Source organism: Nannospalax galili, unplaced genomic scaffold (assembly GCF_000622305.1).
Source record: "Nannospalax galili isolate Female #2095 unplaced genomic scaffold, S.galili_v1.0 scaffold671, whole genome shotgun sequence".
NCBI lineage: Eukaryota > Metazoa > Chordata > Mammalia > Rodentia > Spalacidae > Nannospalax > Nannospalax galili.
Window position 1 is genome coordinate 540,299 of NW_008329133.1, and position 18,864 is coordinate 559,162.

The window sequence follows — 18,864 nt, forward strand, 5'->3', positions numbered from 1 at the left end:
AAACACACACACACACACACACACACACACCATATATATATATATATATATATATATATATATATATATATTTCTCAATGGTGAGAGGTAGCCTAATTCCCTGTCTTAGAGTCTGTTTTTTAATTTTTCTCACACATTCATCTTTTTCATAAGTTGAACTCATCGAGTACTCTTAAGTACTCAATATCAGGGATTTTGCCTTTGTTTTCATTATCCAGTTCCCACTATCTACTATCTGATTTTGAACTTGGCTGGATTAATAGACTCCTAGATCATGAGTGAAGCCCACCTTTTGATGTGTATATTATGGTATTTTTACTTGAAGGGGGAAGGCTTGCCCTGGACATAGGCAGCACCATTCCATATGCTGGGATTCTGGACTGAAGAGAAAGATAAAAGAGAAATCCAGCTGAGTGCTGGCATTTTGCTTTTCCTGCTCCTGTCAGGTGATATAGATAAGTTGTTAACCCCCCAGACCTACTGCACCATGATCTGTACTGTAGGTCCAAATAAGCCCTTCTTCCCTTAAACTGATTTTTTATTTGTCCCTGTGCCAAGAAAATGAACTAATACAGAAACTTGGTACTGAGAAATGAGGTTTTTGCTATGACTGTTTGACCATGTGTTTTGTAGGTTTTGGGAGCTGGTTTGAGGAAAGAATGTGCAAGAGCTTGGAGCTAAAGAAGTCCTAGCATTGTGTAAGCAAAAGTTAATGAGCAAATCAGCTGTGAGTCTGCAGGAGTAGAAAGTCAGTAGAAAGGTGTAAAGGCAGGGCTCACAAATTTTCAGTGGAGAATAAGAACTCTGTTGCAAACCAGACAAGTGTTTATTCTTGCTGTGTTTTGGCAAAGAATCTGACTGCACTCTGCCCATGTCCCAAGAGCCTGACTAAGGTTGAATTTTAAAATAATGGATTAATTTGTTTAGTGGAGAAATTTCAAGGCAGTCAAACATTCAGACTATGAAATAACTATTTCTCTCTGCATTTACTCAGCTTTTCAGTAGAGGAAACAGGAAGTAGAGTAGGAAGATATAGAAATGTGCAGTTGGCTGAGGAAAGGAATATGAACCTAAAGTTGTGGACAGAAAAATACAGTTTAGAAATTAAAGGAGCTTCAATCTGGTTAAAGTTAAAGATAGGGAAGGTTAAGGCAAATGTCAGTAATTATCAAAGGGATCAGGATTATTAAGGAGAAACCTCAAGCTTTACAATAAGACAATAGAAATAGAAGCTTGAAGGCAAGATTCCACTCATACAGTGCTCTAGGTTATAACAAAGCAAACTACTCTGAAAGCTTTTATTTGAAAAGAGAGTGCTTGAACAAAGAGAGTCTCCAGGGTCATTCTGCTTGAGCGATGCTGCCTACAGAACATTTTCCCAGATTCATTTTCAGTGGCACACAGTGGCCACTATGCCTGTTGCCCATGGGGGCCAATTTGCATCTTAAGCTAGTAGCAGAACATTATCATGCAATAGTGTTGATTTTGCATGCATGAAAAACACAAGAGTTACAGGATTATGGAGGATTGCACCAAGATTTGAGAAATCTGTTGAAACTAGGCAACACAGAGCAGGGTTGGATTCCCTGCATGGCACTCCTGAGAGGTCTGTCTGTGAAGCTGTGCGAGTGAAGCCTAGGTTGACATGGAGACCCTAGGACACTCATTGTGCTGGAAATGTGGAATGTATGTGGAAGAAAGCTGCGGGAACCATGTGCAACCTAAGACCAAATGTTCTAAAGGCTAAAGAGCTGGCTGGCTATTGCAGCCATTTGGTCCCAGATGTCAACAAGAATCTCAAGTTGAAGGACTAGGAGGCAGCCATATTTTTGGACTGAAAGGGACACAGATTAGTAATAAAGATGGCATACTTCCATCTTCTTGGTCCAGGACAAAGGCCTGGCAATTCCTCCTGTAGCCAGCAAGGCCACACTTTCTTGCAGATCAGACCAGACCAGTTCAGATAACACCAAGGCTGGACCTGGACACCTCTTCATTTGAGGTGACAAACTTATAATGATGTATTTTCGTCTTTGTTTAAGTTAGTCAATCCAAACTTAAGGGAGGAGCCGTGGTAGTGGTGCACACCTTTAGTGCCAGCACTCAGGAGGCAGAGGCAGCTGGATCTCTGTAAGACTGAGGCCAGCCTGGTCTAATAGTAGTTCCAGGCCAGCTGGGGATACAGAGAGACCCTGTCTCAAAAAGACCAAAGAAAACAAACAAACAAACACAGTAAAACAAAACAAAAGCCAAAACAAAATTAGGGGAAGGGGACCTGCGGTCACCGCTAGCACTGGCCACTCTTTCATTCTCATGGGTGCCGTTCCTTCGTTCTCACGGGTGTCAAGGCTGCTCCTCCACTCCCCCTGGGCTGAGGTCACACTTCTGCTCGCCTGATGCTAAGGCAGCTCTTTTGCTTGCCCTGTGCTGCCTCCTGTTGTCGCTGCTTCTGCCAGGTCCAGACCCCAGGGCTGGTGAGGAGACTGTGTTAGCAGAGCTGTATTCAGACACAGGAAACCAGGTTCAGTGACACAGGTCTGCTTTATTGCAAGAAGGCACAAGCTTATATAGGGATAGTGGCCCAATCACAGCACAGCAAGTAGGATACCTCATTAGCATAACAGGTTTAGCATCCTATCACAGTACAGCAAGTAGGATACCTTATTAGCATCATCCTATTAGCATAACAGACTTAACGTCCTATCACAGAATAGGGGTTAGGATGCCTCATTAGCATACTGGGTTTCAGATTACAGAGCCTGGATTCCTGGAAACCATGTGACCTTGACAGTTGCAACATCACCCTAGGCTCAAGCATGTCTCCCACAGGGACCCACTAAAATCCTTAAAAACTCAGACCCTCCCAAGGGGACTTGGATTTTGGTTTCTGAATCGCCTCCCAACTTGTGGGAAGTCTTTTTCTTTGTGTGGATTTGATTCTTCATGTTTTAATAAAATCTCTTTGCCTTCTGCACTCTGCTGTGTCTGAGATTTTTCCTGCCCTTGAATTATTTAATTGGCCCAGAAAATGAACCCAACACAACCGCTAGAGGTGACCATCCTTGACCCTTAAATGATAAAATAATAATATTAATAATAATAATATTTAAATAATGGATATGTAGCTGCAGAATTTTGTGTTTACCCTGCTGGGTTTGGTCTTACTTTATTCTGACTTTGTTCCTTCCTCTTAGAACAGGAAGCTTTATACTCTGTGTCACTGTACATTAGAATACATACTGTAGAACTTCATTAATATATGTATATATAAAAATTTACATGGTCTAAAATGAAGCAACAATTTTCACACTGACTTTTTAAACCTTTTTTAACTTCAAAATACATAGTCATCTTTCTTTTCAGTTGAGAGAAATGTATCTGTTGACAAAGAAACGTTTATTGGGCTGGAGAGATAGATGGCTCACTGATTAAGCGTGTTTGCTGCTCTTACATAGGACCTAAGTTCAGTTCTCATTACCCAAGTCAGGTAGCTCACAATTGTTAGGAACCCTAACTGCTGGGAACCTAACACCCTCCTCTGGATTCTTCAGTTTGCTTGCACACACACACACACACACACACACACACACACCATATATTCAGACACAGATGCACATACACAAAGATAAAAATAAATCTAAAAAAAGATAAATATTTACCTAAAATATTATATTGAAGAAAAATCTGGCAACATTAAAGTATTGAAACAATTGCATCAATAAATCTACATCCACATAAGGGAAAGAAACAGAAATCAAAGTTGGAAAGTATTAATCTCAGCAAAACTTCACTTTTCAAGAAACAAAGCAAAACCTGTCACTGTGCTGATGATAAGGGCTATGCACCAAATTCAGTGTCCTGGATTTTTACCTTAATTGTCAAATCAATATTTATTATGGGACTATTGGGTATTTTCTCCCATCTAAAATCCTAGGAGGACCCTTGTAATTTGTTCATGTTTCTAAACTTTGCTATCCATTTTTTCAAAGAAATATGCTCCCTTCCTTTCAATTAATCCTGCTTATTCTACCCTGTACCCCATTACTTCAAGGCAAGTGAAAAGACTGGATTCTTGTTGGACATAATATGGAGGAATGACACTTTCAATACTTAAAAGCCTCTCTCTCTCTCTCTCTCTCTCTCTCTCTCTCTCTCTCTCTCCCAGAGGTAAGCAGATATTCAGGAGCTACCCACCTTGTTTTTGGTAGCAGGGTTCCTTATTGGCTTGGAACTTGTTGATTGAACTTGCTTTTCTTCACTTTCGCAGAGCTGGCATTTATAAGCACATGCCACTAACTCAATTTTTACATAGGTTCTGGGGCTCAAACTCGGGTCTTCTTGATTTCATGGCAATCACTTTACTAACTGAGCTGTCCTCCGAGTCCCATCAAGAGTTTTAAATCTTCATTTTTCCTCCCAGGAAAGACTCATGTAGGTGTCCTCTAGAAGCCCCTCCTCCAAAGCCTATCCTCTCTAGTGGTTCTTTCTCCTGGAAGCTGCAGACACCAGTGTGTGGGATCTGGAATATGGTCTTAGAAATTTTTTTCTTAGGAAATAATCACAGCTATATGCAAAGATTTTGGTGAAGGGCTGGATTAGGATAGCAAATTTCTACAGGCAACCTAAATATTAAAAAAAGGAGAGTTGCCTAAATTGTTACTATTTTAACGTAATGAAACACAAATTCAGTATTTAGTAGCATAGAAATATTTATGTTTTACTAGCTAGAAAATGCACATAAAATGTAAAAAGAACTATGCATGCATAAAACTTTCTAAAATGAAATTTTTAGGCCTAAGAGTCTTAAAAGTCTTATTTTTTATGTGCATTATCAAAAGATATGCAGGATAATTTAAGCACTACACATGTACTGACCATTTGTGTGAATGAGCTCATATAACATGGATGATAGGGTTTTTATGAGTATATTAAAATCATATTCACTTTACCAGGAGGAAAGTGGGAAGTGACATCATTTCTTTTCTCCTACACCTTAGATCTGGGCATTTTTTTTCCCATTTTCTTAAGACAAACTCTTGCTATGTAGCCCTGATTAGCTTTGAGCTTATTATGTAGACTAGGCTATCCTCTCACTTGAGGCAATCTTCCTGCCTCAGCCTCTAGAGTGTAGACTTTGGAGAATACACACACACACACACACACACACACACACACGCATGTGTATCTTTATGTTTTATGTCTATTATATGTATTATTTACATACAAATTTATATTTTATATAATGAAGGGTGGATGAAATGTGACTTATATTAAACTATGTATTTCATTATATATGTAATTTGAATAAACTGGAAATTTTGGAAAATGAAAAATGGAAAAATCAATTCTTATAATTAGGCCTTAAGTCTAAACATTTAAAACAATTTTTACTTTAAATAATTTTATTTGAACTTTTCTTGATTAACATACAACTTATGTTAAACACTAAGGGACATCTGGGGAATATGGGTGAATGCAGATAGGGGAAAGGGTCTAAATATGATTAAGATTTCTTGTACTAAATGCACAAAAATTCAATAAAATATATATTGTAAAAAATTGAAGTAAATAAATTTAAGTGGGTTTTTACCTTGTGTGCTCACTTAAGAATCCAGCATGAGTGAAAGATGAAATTCCACTGCAATAGCATGCCCAATGGTAATTGAGAAGAATAGTTGCAGGAACATAGGCATATGGATTGATAATACCTAGTAAGAAACGAATTAGTATGCATGGCAACTAAACAGATGAAACATGTTTGAGTGACATTAAATAAATGAAAGTGAGTGTAGATGCTTGAGGCATTTTTATTCTATATGTATTTTAAAATATAACTAGAGGGTCCAGCGAGATGGCTCAGGAAGAAAAGCATTTATGGCTTGAGTGTAAGTCTGAAAACCTGAGTTTGATCTCTGGAATCCATAGTGGAAGGAAAGAACCAGAGCAAACCCCAAATGTTGTCATGCACTGTAGCACATGCACAGCAACACTTGCACACATATTATACACATATGCACACAAGCACACATACAAATAAAAATAATAAATTAATTAAATGAAAGTATAGCTATTATGATTTAATCATCATTTTTAATAATCTATTTTAAAATAGTATTTATGGTTTTTATTTTCAAAATTAGAACTTTTCACTGGAAAAAGATCAAAGCGTTAAAGATAAATGAAATAAATCAAGCAAATTCAGAAACGTAATCTTTTCTTTTTTCTATATATATGTATTATGAAATAACTGAAATGGTAACAAAAAGTTGTTTCATAATACTTTTAAAACATTATATTATTGGAATTAATATTACTTTGCTAAACAAAACTATATTCTCAGAACAAATTGTTTCTATCAGGCCAAATTTAGGAAACATTTTCTTCTCATTAAAAAAAAATTAGTTGATTTCTTTGTGTGTATTTCATACAGAACATCCCAAACAATCTTATTCATCATTATACCTACCCTTCTCATTTTTAATAACCTTGTATATGGCTCCATCATCTCAAAATTGATTAGTAAGGGGGCTGGAGAGGTGGCTCAGCGATTAAGAGCACTGACTGCTCTTGCAGAGGACCCGGGTTCGATTCCCAGCACCCACATGGCAGCTATGAACCGTCCTTAACTCCAGTTCCAGGGGAATCCGAAGCTCTCTTCTGACCTCCACGGGATTGCAGGACGTGGGTGCACTCACATACATGCAGGCAATACACTCATACACATATGTATGTATGAGTGTAAAATAAAAATAATAAAATAAAAAATATATAAAAATTGATTAGTGAGTCAGATAATAGAATGAATAACCTAGGTGCAAATTCCTACTAGCCATAATTTACACCAGTCATGTATGTAACTCTTCAATAAGACAATGTAGGTAAATGTGAGGGATTTAGACATTGCAAGGATTCAAGTCTCAAACTGATAATAAGGACTTCAAACTGAAAATCATAGACAATTGTATATGTAAAATACGTGTCATATAATTAGACCACATTGTTTGTAGTCTTTATTGGAAAAGTCACATGTACTCACTGAGAAAATGTGCAAGAATAAACAAATATATAATATGTATTATATATATATAATGTGTGTGTATCATCCACAAACTTAGCAACTATCAACTGTAACTACTTCTTATAATTAAATGTATATTTTCTATGCATTGATATATATGCCCAGGTCACATTCAAGGGTTTAGGGTGTCTTCCCTCTTCAGTTAAACCTTTCTATAAATGCCTCATAGACATGATCAGAGGTTGTCCCCTAAGTGATTCTAAATCCAATCCAGTTGGCAAAGAAGATTAACCATTCTATATGGTTAATATAGCTGAGTCCTTGATTGAATATGGCCTATGCAGCTAGCTAACCAAATAGGCTCAGATCAATAATTTTATCCACATCATAGCAAAACCTAGACTTTTACAGAAATGAATATTTCATTTATCATAGTGTAATGAATATTAATCATATTTTGATTTTTCATATTAATTTTTGAAAAACACAAAAATTAATAAATAATATATACATATATTGTTGTAAAAATGTAATATCACATGTACTGAATTTTAATTTATTTTTTCTGCATAACAAACACATGTTGAATATTATTTTCAGGTCTCACCTATACCTAGACTGGCATGGAGCTCACTATGTACCCCAGACTGGCCCCAAACTCAACAGCAATCCTGACTCAGTCTTCTGAATGCTGAGGATTATAGGCATGAGTCACCATTCTTGGCTTTTGAATATTTTGTTTTTTTTCTGTTTGTTTATATTAGACAAATATAAACATTTGTTTATAGCTCACTCTGTAGCCCAGAGCGGCCTCAAACTTACTGCAACTCTCCTTCTTCAAGTTTCTAAGTACTGGGATTACAGGTAAAAGCCAGCTTTTTTTTGAACATTTTAAAAAGATTTATCTTTAACTTTTATATGTGTGTATATATGTCCGTGTAAGTGTATGCTGTGTGTGTGTGTGTGTGTGTGTGTGTGTGCCCATGGAGGCCAGAAGAGGGTGTTAGATCCCCTGGAGCTAGAGATATAGGCCGTTTTAAGCCACTGGATGTGGGTGCTGAGAACAAAATTCAGTCCCCCGAAGGAGCAGCAAGCACTCTCTAGCCCCATGAGCATTTCCAATCATGTGAATTAGTGTACTCCACAGCATTGTTTTTCACTCTTGATACATAGCATTGTCTTGTATGAGTCATCACATCGTTCTTAAACCAAAACACTTTGAACAGAAATTAAGATTTTTGCTGCTTTCAAAACTTATTACATGCCAGATGTGGTGGGGCATGCTTTTAATCTCAGCACCCAGGAGGCGGAGGCAGGCAGACCTCTGTGAGCTGGAGGCCCATCTGGTCTACATAATGAGATTCATTCAGGCCAGTTGGAGCTACAGGGAGACCCTGTCTTAAAAAATTCATTACAGCTGCTACAATGGTATTATTTCTGTAGGACAAATCCCTACATGAGTATACTTATTTTAAAGCCCTATCACCAAAATACCTTTTAAAAATGTACTGTTTTACATTCTTGCAGTATCTGCGAATTTTTTTCCATGTTTGTCAGCTCTGAGTTTCTTCATTGGTCAACTTTTTGTTATTGTGACAAAAATACTTAAGATCAACAACTTACAAACAGGAAGACTGGTTTTGGCTCACAATGTTGGAGGTTTCAGTCCGTGATTGTTTGATTGTTTGGTACATTATTTAAGGTCCTATTATGGTGTAATGCACCATGAGAGGAGGATGTAGTACAAGTGGCTACTCATCACATGGCAGCCGAGAGAGAGGGAGGGAGAGAGGGAGGGAGAGAGAGAGAGAGAGAGAGAGAGAGAGAGAGAGAGAGAGATTCTGTACCCATAATTCCCTTTGGGATACACCCCCAGTAACCTAAAACATCCCACTAGGCCTTACCTTTTAAAATTCCCAACACCTCTGAACGGTACAAGATGAACACCAGGCCTTTAACATATGGGCTTTGGAGAGTCTGAATATAATCGGAATTTTTCTTCTTTTCTACTTGTATAGATGAAAAAATTAGCCTTCTATTCTCAATATGTCTCATCTTAATCAGTTTGGACTTCTGTGAGAAATTACCATAGCCTTGTGCCTTAAACATACATCTCTCATAATTTTAGAGACTTGAAAAGTCCAAGGTCAACATACCAGAAGACCTAGTATTTTGTAAGAGTTTGCTTCCTGGTTTGTAGATGTTCATTTACTGTATCATCACAGAACAGACAGAAAGCAAGCACAGGGCACAGCAAGCATAAGAAAGCAAGGAAACAAGCTCTCTCACATCTTTTCTCTCTTTCCTCTTCCTTCTCTTCTTCCTCGTACTCTACTACCTACATCATTTTTGTCTCCTAAGAGCAGTAATCCCATTCATTGAGGTTCCACCATATTGCCTTATTTCCTTCCCATGGCCTCACCATTAGAAACCACCATGTGGGTATTAGGCTTCAACATATACCTTTTAAGAGGATACATATATTCCTTTCACAATTATGAAGTTTTCCTTCACCATCTAACATAACCATCCAGGAACACCTACAGTTTATGAGAATGCCCATTTGTATATACATATGTATATATGTGCTTGTGGTTAAGTCTGCTCTACAGTGGAAAATCTGCTCCTTCATGGCTGATTTTCACTTGTCGATTAACTGTTTATGTGTGGACAGGCCAAAAGATCAATGCTGGCAAGTCAGGTCTACAAACTTTATTATAGTAAGTCATGTAGTTACCATAACCTCTTTTCCAAAAATGAAGACCTATGAGTGAATTAATATATTCAAAGAGGACATGTATTTTATAATTAATTGTCTAAGTACTTGTTTTAAAAGAAAGAGTCTTTTTTTTTATTTTATCTGGGAATAAAATAGAATGCCCTTGGTGTAGCACAGACCATATAATATACTTGGATTAAAACTACCTTCAGCATATCTGCTATCAACAGACCTAAATACCACTATGACAGAGAAAATAAACTTCTACTCAGCAAGGATCCATTAAGTAGAGTAGGATAACAAATACTAAGGGAAGAAAACCTGGGTTCAATCAGACAATTTCCCCAACTTCTCTCTTTCCATCTAAGTCCTCCCCATCTTCTGAAATCCAAGTTAAACTCTTTTGACTTAAGTCCTGACAGCCTCCTTTCTTTTGGCCTTTCTCTAAATGGTCTGATGTGAAGAAGGGACTTCCTTTCCAGCTATACCATTTATTTTATCTCTAGCTCTTAGCCGAGGAGTGAACCTGCAAGGTATATAGATGTGGCTTACTTTTAGGAAGACAGATCTGGATAGCTAATCTTGATCACCAAGCTAGCAAAGATTTGGAATCACCTAGGAAATTATTTCTTGGTGTGTCTGAGTGTTTCCAGAGAGATTTACTGAGGAGGAAGACCTACCCTGAATGTGGGTGGCAGCACTCGATGGCCTGCGATCACATGCTGAAAATAAAATGAAGAAAACTGAATAAAGCACCAGAATTCATCTCTTTTTCATTTGTGACCACAAATGTAATTTGACTAGTTGTCTCATGCTCTTTCATCCGTGCCTTCCCAACTATGAAAGACTGGACCCTAAAGCCATGGGTCAAAATAAACCCTTCTGTAATTTGCTTTGGTCATGTATTTTGTCACAAGAAAAGTAACTAATTCGGGGGCAAGGCCAATATAGGGGGGGTAGAACTTACTGAGGGTCATTCAATCAGCTCTAAGTTTGGCATTGGTTCTGAATGAGTCTATTTTCTGTTACTATAATGAAATACCCGAGACCGACCATTTTAAAAGGAAAGAGATTTACTTAGTCTTAGTTTTAGAGGGGCAATGTCATTACACTTGATATTACCATGGTAAGAGCTTTCTGGCTATATCACAGCATTGTAGATGGATGGCATCATGGTAAAAATATGTGTGAGAGGGCCGGGCGTGGTGGCACACGCCTTTGATCCCAGCACTCGGGAGGCAGAGGCAGGCGGATCTTCGTGAGTTTGAGGCCAGCCTGGTCTACATATTGAGTGCCAGGCCCAGCTGGGGCTATAGGGAGACCCTGTCTCAAAAAGACCAAAAAAATATGTGTGAGAAAGATCATATAGCAAGAGAGAAAGCCGAAGAGTAATCCAAGGGTTCAAACTCATTATAGCAACTGTCTTGTGAGAGCTGAGCAGGATTCAATGAAAACTACATTAGTTCCTATCTAGGTCAATGCCCTAAATGACCTAATGACCTCCTACTGGGCTATACCTCATCATCTATTGTATTGCCACATTAGGGGCCAGGCTTCCAACACAGAAACCTGAAGGTGTTACCAAAGTGTATTACTTACCACTTGAAAAGGACAGTGATTCAAGGATAAATTTTTGGAGCAGGGAAAAGTTTTCACTTAGAATGCTAACAAACCAAGTAGAATGAGAGGCTATTTCCAACAAAGACTATCTTAGGGGATACAGATATATATAGGGACATTTTAGAGCAGAAAAGGAGGAGAGGTGATGGATAGCAAAGGACTGATGACTGGAAATGTCTAGATCCCATCACTCTAATGGCCTGCAACAGAGCATTATCTTAGTTGCTCTTACTTTAGTGTCTGTAGCTTTGAAGAGGAGGAGAAAGACTGTAAATTTAGGCTGAATTAGTCTTGTAGTGCAGTACAGTTCAGGGCAAATCATTTCTTAAATAACTCCCATGTCTACAGGTGAAATTGAGCAGAAATCAGACTCAAAGGTCAAGGTAACCAAAGGGAAAGCTACAAGATGGAGGCAGAAATGCCAAGCTTTTCCGACATCTTTTAGATACCCATTGGATTTCTGTATTCCCCTGAGGACCCAATGTTTTCAGCTAAAGTGCCTTTCAACTCCTTGAAAGCCCCAGTAATCATTGTCATCATAATATTAGTGACTTGACTTTACAGTCAATTAAAAGAGAGAGAAGCTAGAGTGAAGTTATGAGTCCCTTTGGTTAAAAGGGGGACAGAATTAAACCTTATCCAAACCACAGTTCCATTTTCACTCCAGTGTTCTGTCCAAGAGACTCAAGCTATTGACATTTGAGTTATCCAGGTCTCAAATGCACTTGTTTTCCAGAAGATACCATAACTTAATATAGGAGCAAGTGAAATAAATTGGGACAGAGTGAATGTTAAAGGTTTTCTATGATCCAAGTGGCTTATAGGAGTAAAGACATTTACACTTTCAGTGTTGAGATATCCCAACAATCAATTCATGATTTGTACATCATTACCTTCTTTATGATGATGAGACCACTTGCTAACGATATGGACCAGACAGCTGGTCAAGTGATGGCTCTTCAGGAAGCACAGCTTCTTGGAAATATTACCACAAGGTCTCTGGCCTCAAACATTTTTCTTCATTTTAAATCATTTTCCCCAAACAAAATTGCAATATAATAATAACAACATATGCTTTTTAATTTTTTAAAGATTAATTTAAATTCTATTTATGTGTCTCTTTGTATGTGTCTGTGTGAATATATGCCATGTGTACGTCTGTGCCACTGAGAGGCCGGAAGATTGTTGGAGCTGGCCTGAGAGGCAGTTGTGAGCTGCCTGACAGGGAGGCTCAGAACTGAACTCAGGTGCTCTGCAAGAGCAGCAAGTACAGTTAACCTCTAAGCCATCTCTCCAGCCCTGCTTTTAATGCATTTACTGTATACCAGGCCCTTATCTTTTATGTGCATACATGAATTCATGTAACTGAAGTAAGTCGGCTTTGTCATTTCTGATGTTACTTTTGGAAAGGCTATACCAGTATAGTCTTTAAATTGTCCTCAAAAATCTCCCCTTACATCATTTTTACTTTTACCATTCCTGCCCTACCCACCTGGCTCCACGACAGAGAAGGACTAGATTTCAGATGGAAGCTGAAAGGGAGGACAAATGGATGGAGGAGTTAGTGATCCCTGGAGTTGAAGACAGGAAGGATCGATTCTTAAAAGCAGAAAAGTTCAATGTCTCCAGATAAAAAGATGTTCCTTTTTATTAGTGAGAGAACTGCAAAAAAACAAAAACAAACAATTTTTTTCCTTCCGGAAAAGGCAGCAACAGAAAAGATTGGTAGGGCCAAGCGTGTATTTGGGAGGGGGTGGGTGAGGGAGAAGAGGGAGAGGGCGGGCCCACATCTGCCGCGCTTTTTGTGGGAGTGGAGATTGGGGACCCGAGCTCACTGGTGACGTAGATCTCATGTGACCAAGAGTCGACGTGTGCAGAAATCTTGCTAGTCTGGTCCTTGTTTCCATCTGGGTACCAGCTTCCTTCAGCCTTGCAGGCGGCCGTTTGAAAAACCAGCGGAAGGACGAGACAGCTTGCTTGAATTTTGCAGGTGGGTGTCAGAGGAGTATTGCCCGGGATTTTCTAATGTAGGGTGGTCTAGCGTAGAGACTTGGGAGTCTCAGTTAAGTCTGTCCCTCTACCCCCAACCTCCAGCCCTGCAGAAAGGGATACTTGTGAAAGGAACTAGGGGTCTCAAAAGAAAGACAAGGGGACGTACCATAGCTTAAAAATAATCATACTCTGAGATTTCAGATCTCTTTTTCTTGCACCCACCCATCCGGGTACCAACCTCGCCTCGGTCCTAAAGATAATTGGAAATCATATGCTTTTCTCACCGCTATTATAGAAAAAGACAAACTTGTACCGTGGAAAGGAAGAGTCCTGTGGGAATAAAGGGTGGGACACTTTCTGTAAGCGACACCTCAAGTAAGAAAAGCTACGTTCTTGGTCTCTGGTGCCGGTCCCTGGAGCACCAAGAGCTGGCTCGCCCCACCCCCAACATCCCCTCCCTTCTCCAGTTTGTCTGCAGGTTTGTTCTTCACTGCTCAAGGCTAAAAAAAATAAGAGAAAGAAACTGACCAGATCAGTACCAGGTAATTGAGAGGAACTTTATAAGACTCCCAGGAGGTGTGGGGGATGGGTGGATGTGCTGGGGCGGCAGACCCTGTAGGCCACACTCCCTTTTCCCTTCCCCCTTCTTTTTTCCCTCCCCAGCAACCCACTGTGTATTTGGAAGGCCCCGAGTTAGGCCTGGGAGAGAGAAAGGTTCTGGAAGGCCAGGGCGGGAGGAGGGAAGGAGGGCCTTGGAAAATGCTGGAGGGAGGGAACAGAGAGGGGAGGGGGTGGAAAATGGAGGTAAGTGAGGCGGGGTCTTGGAAGCCTTGATTGCTGACTGGGCTTCTCAGGTGGAAGGTATTTGATGACGACAGTTATTCCAAAAAAAAAAAAAAAAAAGAAGGAAAAAGAAGAAAAGGAAAAAAAGACAAACTGTGGTGAGAGCTCTTTACATACACATCACCTTCACACTTACCAATTTTTCATTTTTTTTTCTCTTTCTTGGTTCCTAGAAGCAATTGCATCCAAACAGAAATAGGCAGGAAGAGAAGCAGATTCAAGATGAAACCCTGCCAAAAAATGGAAGGAAAACCAGAAAATGAGGATGAATCAAAGCCTGAGGAAGAGCCAAAGCCTGAGGAAAAGCCAGAGGAGGAGGAGGAAGAGCCAGAAGAGGAGGAAAAATCAGAAGAAACTTTTAGGGAAAGGCTGATTCAATCTCTTCAGGAGTTTAAAGAGGATATACACAACAGGCATTTAAGCAGTGAAGATATGTTTAGGGACGTGGATGAGGTAGACGAGATAAGGAGAGTGAGAAACAAACTTATTGTGATGCGTTGGAAGGTTAATCGAAACCATCCTTACCCCTATTTAATGTAGTTTGCTTTGATTTCTATTTTATCTGTTATTACCATGGCAATATACTTTTCTTTTTATTAGCATTTTCCTGATATGCCTTTGCCAATCTTCTCCATTTTAATCTGTTGCTGTTAGTGGTTTTAGATGTGTCTCTTAACTGTATCTTATTGCTTATATTTAGAACCAATCTACATGTCTCTGGCTTTTAAGGAGAGAGCTTTACTGATTTGTAAAAAAGAAAGAGAGAGCTTCTGATGGGATACAAAATGAGAAAAGGCTACACAGTAACATGAGAAAATCATATTTTTGAAAGACAAGATTACCTTTGTATATTACATATATGCACATAAAAACTTGTGAAAGATGACAGTACAATCTCAGTGGTGAAATTATTAATGATTTTTCTTCTGCTTATTTGTATTTGCCACATTCCTACAATGACCACACATTATTCTTGCTAAAAATAATAAAAGTTTTATAACTAAAAATAAGCAATTAATAGTACTTATCAATTTATTTCTCAAATTACCAGGGCATTGATAAAATGCTAGAAGCAAATATAAACCTCAATATAAACCAGATCATGGAGTTAAAAGATTACAGTATTTTCTCATCTGCAAAAAGAAACACCTCACAGGAATGTTGTAGAGGTCAAATAAGGTACTGAGTGAGAACTGTTTGACGGGGTTTTGTTCCCATTTGCTCTTGCAAGATCCAAACTCTATAGATTGGTTTCAGCTATTTGGAAGGATGGAGAAAATCTGTGCTTGAGAACAAAATCAGGCCTCTATTAGGTGAGTGCTACATATCCCTCTGCACCATTTAGTTTCCCATCAAACTGCCCTAGATACTAACCTATATACTAGGTATTCCAGCCTCTCCATCAGATTTTGCAAATTTCAGGCTCCTACTGCTACAAGGTGCTAGAATTCTCAAGTACTAAATCTCAGCATGCTCCTTTGGTACTCCTGGTGGGCCAGATGTGCAGACTGACATCAAAAGTGACGAAAAGTTTGCCCATGTCTATTTTGATAGACACTTAGGCAGTGCCACTTGGGTCACAGTGTCTTAGAGATATAACTTAACAGCTTAGTGATTTTTAACTTTTTTTTTTTAAGGCACAGAATGGATCTTCTTAAAGGGAAGGACTCCAGGTAAGCTGACTAGAACCCAGTGGATGAACTTGTACTGACATCTGAAGACATTAACTTTACATGATAGACCTTGGCACAAATGACAGAATGTATGAACTCCAGTGGGGGAGTTATGGGAGGGTGCCAAAGGCGAAAGAGGTATAAAGATGATTTTCTGTATGAAATTCAATACAATTTTTTTAATTTCAAAAAAGAAAATGTACAGCATGCAGCACATCCCAGCATTTGGAGGACTGAAGGAGTAAGATGACAAATTCAAGGCATAACTACAATAATCAAAACAATATAGTATTAGATAAAGACAAATGTATAAATCAGTGGAATAGAATAGAAATACAAGAAATAAACACTAAAAAAGGCACAAGATGAACCCATTTGAGAGTGTTCAGAACACAAGTCTGAGTAATAGACATGCTTTAATCAGAATTCCTGTCTGGGATCTGAAGAGGCATTTTTGTCTTTCTGACTCTTGCTTCCTTCTAGTGAGTGATCACCCCTGCATGCTAGTGACAGGTGCTTCTCACAGGTTCAACAGGTACCCCTAGAATTATGTAAAATTTACAGTGAAGTTGAAGTTATATTTAGGGATGCTCCCACTCCCCTCTGGAAATGCAAGTGTTATGGTAGACATGCCACTTGAATAGTTTCTTTTATGAGGCTATTTTTTTGTTTTTTATCTTATGTGTATGAGTGTATCGCCTGCATGCATGTAAGCACACCCATGTTGTGCAAGGCTGATGGAGATCAGAAGAGGATGTCAGAGCCCCTGGAACTAGATTTATGGACAGTTCTTAGCTGCCACATGGGTGCTGGGAATTGAACCCAGGTCCTCTACAAGAGCAACCAGTGCTCTTAACTGCTGAGCCATCTCTTATGATGCTCTTTTTGGAAGCTCTCATGTACATTCTTCAAGATTCTGACAGACAAGTGGCTGAGATGAGGCTGGAATTCTGACTTGAGTAAGAATCCACAAGCCTACAGTGCCAGCTTTACAAGAATGAATAAATCCAATTCCCTGTAGTCCAGAAGGTGGTCACTAGGACAGGATGTGAAATGGCTCACCCAAAACATACACTTCTCCAGAGATGATCTGTCTTTGGTTTCTCTACTCCAACTTGCAGGAGGTACCTGGTACTCCAGGGCCGATGACTGAGATGCCCTGGACAGACTTTCCTGGATGAGGGCAATTGCATATAATTGCAAGTCAGTACATTAGACTTCCATCTTTTCTCAGGAGACCTTATATAGTACTTTTTATAAGGAGCAGGGGAAGATCTCAGAATTCACTAAGGAGGAATATTAGTTGGCTTTGTCCCAGATATGATGGCTTTAGAAGAGCCTGGTGGATGGGAAAGGTGATTTTATTTATTTTTACTTATTATTTGGCTTTATTTTTATTTTCTGTGCATGAGTGTATTGTGTACATGTATGCAAGTGCACTTGTGCCATGCAATGCCCTCAGAGGACAGAAGAGGCTGTTGGATCCCCTGAACTGGAATTACATAAGATTTTAGCCACCATGTGGGTGCTGAGATTTGAACCTAGGTCTTCTGCAAGAACAGCCAGTGCTCTTAACTGCCAAGCCATCTCTCCAGGCTGGAAAGGTGACTTTAGACAACAGGCAAACATTTAAAATTGTCACGTCCATGTATTTATGTGACATGCACTAATGTACTCCTGGTTTAAAGCATACAATGATAATTCAGATTGAAGGCTATGCTATAAAGTTTAATTTCAAAAATTATTCAAATGATGTGAGTCAGTTAGAAGAAAACCATTAAGTAGAACACAGAATTAATAGCCTGGGTGGTACACAGACATGACAAAAATTATACTGGTAGGAAACATTTCCATAACATAATTGCTTTAGGAATACTGTCTGAAAACACCTGTCAGGAACTGTACAGAACCTGAGCTTTTACTACACTTATAAGCTAACAAGTTAGCCTGCTGGCAGAAAACACTAAACTGTTAGGTCAGAGACTAAGATCTTATTATAGAAAAGCAGTAGCTAGAACTTTATGTTAGTTTGTACTGTCTCTCTGATTTCCAAGTCCCATGGTGTGACAAAGGGCCCATGGATCCCTGAACATGCACTGCCTTGCATTACAAGGAAGAAGGCCTGAGATTGGGAAATTTACTGTTTTCAAAGAAGAAAAAAAGCCTGTTCTGTGTCCAAGGAACACTGTTATCCCATCCTTCAAGGCTGCTTACTGTAAGCACAATTTAAAATTTATCTATGTGGTTAAAGAGTAGCCAGGACCTAACATTTTTAGCATATAGTCTAAGATCATGCAAGGACACTTAGGGCCTTTGGCAGATAGTCTCTCCTAATAACAATTTTTTTCTGTGCAATAAATCATAATGTTAATGTCAGGCTTTATGAAAAAGTCTTTGAGGAGCTTTAAAACTATACTAAAAGCAGCATATAGGGGTGCATGACTATAATCCCAGCACTCAGGAAGCAAAGGCAGGACAATCACTAGTTTAAGGTCAATCTATGAAACAGCAATTTCAAGAAAAGACTGGATTACACAAGACCTCATCTCAAAAAAAAATTACTCTAAGACAATATACTATATGATTCAGAGAATGACTTACAATAGTCATTTTTTTTGGTTTTGAATGAGCGAGTTTATAAAATATACAGCAAGCAGAAGTAACCAAATAAATAACAAGTATTAGATAGATGATAGATAGATAGATAGATAGATAGATAGATAGATAGATGATAGATAGATAGCAAAACATCATCAAATCTGGTGCTCAAAACACCCAGCAGAAACTGATAGAGGAAGCCATGTTTAAGGCAGTCAGGTAGAGTTCTCCATTGAAAGTCTCAAATAGAACAGTGTCCCCTAAGGAGAGGTTTTCAAATAAAACAGCAAATAACAGCAGATAGAGATGGCATCATTAAATCAGGGGCTTATAATATCCAGCAGAATCTGAATAGGGAAGTTGTAGCAGTCAGCTGAAGTTTCTGATTGAGCATTCTCTTC

The 18,864-nt window shown here is 38.8% G+C and overlaps 1 protein-coding gene across 4 annotated transcripts; it reads left to right on the forward strand.

The window, feature by feature from the left end:
• The first annotated feature begins 13,192 nt into the window (after positions 1 to 13,192).
• Tceal9 (transcription elongation factor A like 9) lies at positions 13,193 to 15,202 on the forward strand. 4 transcript variants are annotated; one of them, XM_008832299.3, is made up of 3 exons: positions 13,193 to 13,347; positions 13,817 to 13,891; positions 14,366 to 15,202. In XM_008832299.3, the coding sequence occupies exon 3, from the start codon at positions 14,415 to 14,417 to the stop codon at positions 14,730 to 14,732; it is 318 nt and encodes a 105-aa protein (XP_008830521.1). In that variant the 5' UTR covers positions 13,193 to 13,347; positions 13,817 to 13,891; positions 14,366 to 14,414; the 3' UTR covers positions 14,733 to 15,202. The 4 variants fall into 4 exon arrangements, with proteins under 4 accessions (XP_008830521.1, XP_008830529.1, XP_008830538.1 ...); XM_008832307.3 differs by having other exon boundaries at positions 14,369 to 15,202; XM_008832316.3 differs by lacking the exon at positions 13,817 to 13,891 and having other exon boundaries at positions 13,206 to 13,347.
• Positions 15,203 to 18,864: the final 3,662 nt, after the last annotated feature.

Coding starts and splice junctions, on each gene's coding strand:
- Tceal9 (XM_008832299.3), top strand. CDS start 14,415: ATGAAACCCTGCCAAAAAATGGAAGGAAAACCAGAAAATGAGGATGAA.